Source organism: Camelus dromedarius, chromosome 5 (assembly GCF_036321535.1).
Source record: "Camelus dromedarius isolate mCamDro1 chromosome 5, mCamDro1.pat, whole genome shotgun sequence".
Classification (NCBI taxonomy): domain Eukaryota; kingdom Metazoa; phylum Chordata; class Mammalia; order Artiodactyla; family Camelidae; genus Camelus; species Camelus dromedarius.
In genome coordinates this window covers 41,615,539-41,619,821 of record NC_087440.1, presented here as the reverse complement: position 1 = coordinate 41,619,821, position 4,283 = coordinate 41,615,539, and the positions used below count along the sequence as shown (strand labels likewise).

The 4,283-nt window shown below is 60.4% G+C and overlaps 1 protein-coding gene across 1 annotated transcript; it reads left to right on the top strand.

Moving 5' to 3' along the window:
* The first annotated feature begins 974 nt into the window (after positions 1–974).
* Positions 975–2,813, top strand: NKX2-8 (NK2 homeobox 8). Its single transcript, XM_031453610.2, has 2 exons — positions 975–1,364; positions 2,057–2,813. Exons 1-2 carry the CDS (start codon positions 1,208–1,210, stop codon positions 2,611–2,613), a joined length of 714 nt encoding a protein of 237 aa, XP_031309470.1. The 5' UTR covers positions 975–1,207; the 3' UTR covers positions 2,614–2,813.
* Positions 2,814–4,283: the final 1,470 nt, after the last annotated feature.

Genomic DNA, 4,283 nt, shown 5'->3' with positions numbered 1-4,283 from the left:
ACCCGGCAGGGTCCCACAATCCGTCGCTTATCGACCAGGCCGGGCAGCTGCGCGGAGCGGAGAGCCCAGGTTGGAGGCCTGCTTTTAGGCAGAGGCCGCACCTCCCGCACTGGGCCTGACGTTGAGGCTACGGTACGGAAGCCGAGGTGCACAAGGTGCCAGAGGTCTGGCAATGCCAAGAAGGCGGCAAAGCCCTCGCTGGCCGCCCTTCCAAACAAGGCTGCCCGTGGGGCCTAGCGTGGGCTTGGGCCCGTGATGCCCAGCAGCCGGGCGAGGGTGGGCCAACGAGGCTAGCAATTCAGAGGTGAATGATTTGGCCTGATTTCGCTTCCACTGTGCGGGTCTGGGGCAACCGGCGCAACGCTAGGGCTCCCAGGATGCTGCCAGCCCTTCCCAAGCACCCGTGAAGTTTGGAGGACGTTAGAGAAGGGGGAGACTCCGAGCGGCCTTCGAAACCCTCCGCACAGATGAAGGCGGGGCCAGGCCACTCTTCTATGCCTGAAACTTTTCGCCTCTCAACACTTACAGGGGCCCAACCAAAAGGGAAAGAAGAGTTTAACACAGTTTAACGTCGCCTTGTAAATCACTTTCCAGATAATTGCGGAAAACGAACACTCCAGTAAACAAGCTCGAGGAATAAAGCAAACAGGGAATAAATTCCTGGGTGCTCATAAACCCTCCCATACCGCCCCCACCCTTCCCGGTACTCCAGCGGGGCCAGACCGGGTGTCAGCCCCGGAGGAGGAGGAAGCTGGGGCTGGGACGGGCCGGTGGTGGCCACCGCTCGCCACCCAAGATGTTATTCTTTAGTAACAATCCCCATTATCTGTCCCCACTTCGGGCTAATCAGACAGAATCGCTAATGCCGAGGGCTGCTTCCAGCCGCCTCTGGGAGGTAACGGGGCTCTCGAGGGGCGGGGGACGGGGCGGGGCGGGGGGCGGAGGTGGCACCTTCCGGGCTCGCTGGGGCTTTGGTGCAGCACTCATTCAGGTACTTAACGTCTGGGAGACCCAGACCTCGGCTTTCAAAGCATCCCGGTGGGAAGAGCTGTCTGTTTATATAAATAGGGATTTGGCGGTAAACGCGCTAATATCTCGGCGGCCAGCGCATGGCGTGCGCCTCTCACGCCCACCCATAGGAGCGGCGTCCTGGGTCGCCTCTCGGTTCCCGGCCTGCCCTGCCCCCGCCTCCTTCCCCTCCTCGGCCATGGCCACCCCTGGACGCCTCAGCTTCACCGTGCGCAGGCTCCTGGATTTACCCGAGCAGGACGCGCAGCACCTGCGGAAGCGGGAGCCGGATCTACGTGCCCCAAGGCCCGGTCCCTGCGCCACCTGGTTGGAATCTGAGCGCTGCCACTACCCCTGTGAGTGAGCGGAGGACGGTGGCGCGGGTAGGGGTAAGGAGCGGGGGGCGCAGAACCAAGCACCGACTCGGTGCGGGGCTGGGAAGCTGAAACTGCAGCCTAGGGTCTGGATTTCCTACGTGTTGAACGCGGAGGCTCTGTGCTCTTCAAACCCCTACGCCTGTCGGCACATCTGGAGAGCAGATCCTTGCGCCTGGCACCAACGACCGGGATATAGGTTTCAGTTTCTAAGGGTCCGACTATTCAAATACTTAGGACACCGGCCTTAAATGCCTGAAAAAGTGGCCACGTTCTCCAGGCCTGGTCTGAGATGGACAGCATTGGGGAGCCTAGTTCCCCTGGGTTCAGGGCTTTTGCGAACCTAGGCAAACTGTAGTGCATTCCACCTGGAGATGGCCCATGCTGGTGAAGCAGCTTGCAGTATATTCGTCTGCCAGCGAAGCGATAAGGGCGGACTCGTTTTAAGAGGGCTTCAGGGTGGGTTTCTTTGCGGTCCCAGGTTGTGGTATAAAAGGTCACAGAATTCGCAGAGGTAGGTGTTCAGATAAGGAAACGGCCTCATCCCAAAAGCCGCGGGCGGGGACGCGGGGGCGGGGGGGCCTCCGGCCGGTAGCTCGGCGCCCGCGCGACAAAAGCAGCGGCGCGCGGAGGGGCCGGCGTCTCACCAGGCCGTGTCTCCTTTGCGTCCCTAGCCTCGGACGAGAGCAGCCCAGAGGCCAGCCCGCGTGACTCGTCTCAGCGGCCGTCCGCCCGGCCTGCGTCTCCGGGCTCCGACACCGAGAAGAGGAAGAAGCGGCGGGTGCTGTTCTCCAAGGCGCAGACGCTGGAGCTGGAGCGGCGCTTCCGGCAGCAGCGCTACCTGTCAGCGCCGGAGCGCGAGCAGCTAGCGCGCCTGCTGCGCCTCACGCCCACGCAGGTCAAAATCTGGTTCCAGAACCATCGCTACAAGCTGAAGCGCGCGCGCGCGCCGGGGGCCGCGGAGTCGCTCGACCTGGCAGCGCCGGGCGAGGTGCGCCCCGCGCCGGGCCTGCTGCGCCGCGTTGTGGTGCCCGTGCTGGTGGGCGACGGGCAGCCATGCGGCGGCAGCGGCGAGGTGGGCACGGTCGCCGCGCAGGACAAGAGCTGCGCGTCCCCGCTCGCCACCTGCCCTCTGCCTGGCTACGCCGCCTTCGGGCCCGGCTCGGCGTTCGGCCTCTTCCCCGCCTACCAGCACTTAGCGCCCCCAGCCCTGGTCTCCTGGAACTGGTGAGGCAGCCACTGGGCGCGGGCACCTGGGGCTACGCCGGACTTTGGGGTGCGCTCTGCGAGGTCCCTACCCTGCTCTCACCAGCCGCCTCACCGGGAACTTTCGCCAAGATCCTCCCTCTCCTCTTCCCTCCACCACCAGCCCCAGAGCTAGATTTTATTGCTTGAATCTGATTTGTATATATTAAAGTAGCTATTTGTATGGGAAGCAATTTATTTTGAAAGAAATAGAATATTTTTCTTTTTTGTGGTGTGAGAATAAAATGTGTAGGGTTGGGCCCCTTGCGTGTTTGTCGGCAACATAGGTGGGAGCTGTGCTTTCCTGACCGGAGTTCGGAGTTCGGAGTTCGGAGTTCGGAGTTCGGGCGCCTTGACGTGCCAAGTTAAGGCCCACCCCGAGTTGAGTCGAAGGGAAGATCGCAGTCCCTACAGGGCTGTGGGGAGATACTGAGGGGGAGGGTGTAGGGGGAGAAGCTGAGGCAACTCTGGGTTTCCCGTTAGTGGGATGTGGCTCTGTCCCTAAAGTACCGGCTGGCCCCTCTGGGCTCTTGAAGCTGCCGGCATTTCTAACACCAAGCCAACCAAGTCGGCCACGACAGGGCATAGTGGGAGGGCATAATGAGCTTCTCCGTAAGGATTCTCCGGAGAAGGTCCACCGGGGCCTGGGGCTGAGCGTTCGGCGCCAGGAGCAGCCCAGGCCTGACTGCAGGCCGTCCGTTTCCGGAGTGCAGGAGCCAGGGCCAGTCAGGACCGGAGAGCATGCGGGGGGACTTGTAACTCCCAGTTAAACCTGCTAGTGCCTCGCTTGGCAGCTGTGATTTTCTGCCTCTTCTTGGTGCCACACCTGGCCTGGGTGGGATGGGGAGTGGGTGGTGTGGTGAAGAAATCAAAGGGTGGTAAGGAATGACCCACCTCAGGGCTGCCAGTTGAGGAAGAACATCTTTGGAGAGCCCTTGTGGCCCGACATAGGTGTGGGATCCACTGGCTGGTCTGGTCATCTCAGTTCACCTACAGCCTCAGTGTGCACTCAATGTACAATGTACACTGGGGGATCTGGTGTTCCACCCTTTGGGTTTGTAACTGTTCTTTGCTTCTGTACCTCTCGATATGGGATATCCAGAGCCTAGGGGCCTCCCATGAAGCGCAGTGGTCACTCTCTTGGAGAAGAAGTGAAGACTTTCTCGTGGGCGCCCACGGAAGTGAGATGCGAGTGAGCAGAGCAGTTTTGAGCATCAGATCCAGGGCAGGGAGCAAGGGCTCAATGAGGTCTGTGAGGAGTAGGCATTGGGCCTTTTGGGGGTCCTAGCTCTCGGGTCCCAGAAGGAAGAGGAGGAGGGGAAGGGGAGGGTGGCTGAGGCAGTGTTATCACCTGGGATTTGGGGGACTGCGGAGAGAGTGGAGGGCAGGGGGGAAGGAAGAGGGGTGTTTGGGTCTCAGCTGCTGGCCACCTTGCCTTCCATATGGATGTGGTTATCTTAGAAGAATCTCGATCCTTAAACCTCCTTTTGTCTTGGGAACTGAAAAGAGCATTGTCAGGCCTGAAAAGGACCTAGACAAAATCCGCACTGTTTCGATTCAGGACTCTGTTTAATCAGTCCCTGGTGACAATGTAGTGGGTGTTAGGGAGGACAATAGTATCTTTTTAAACCTTGTGGCCTTCAGGAAGACAAAGGG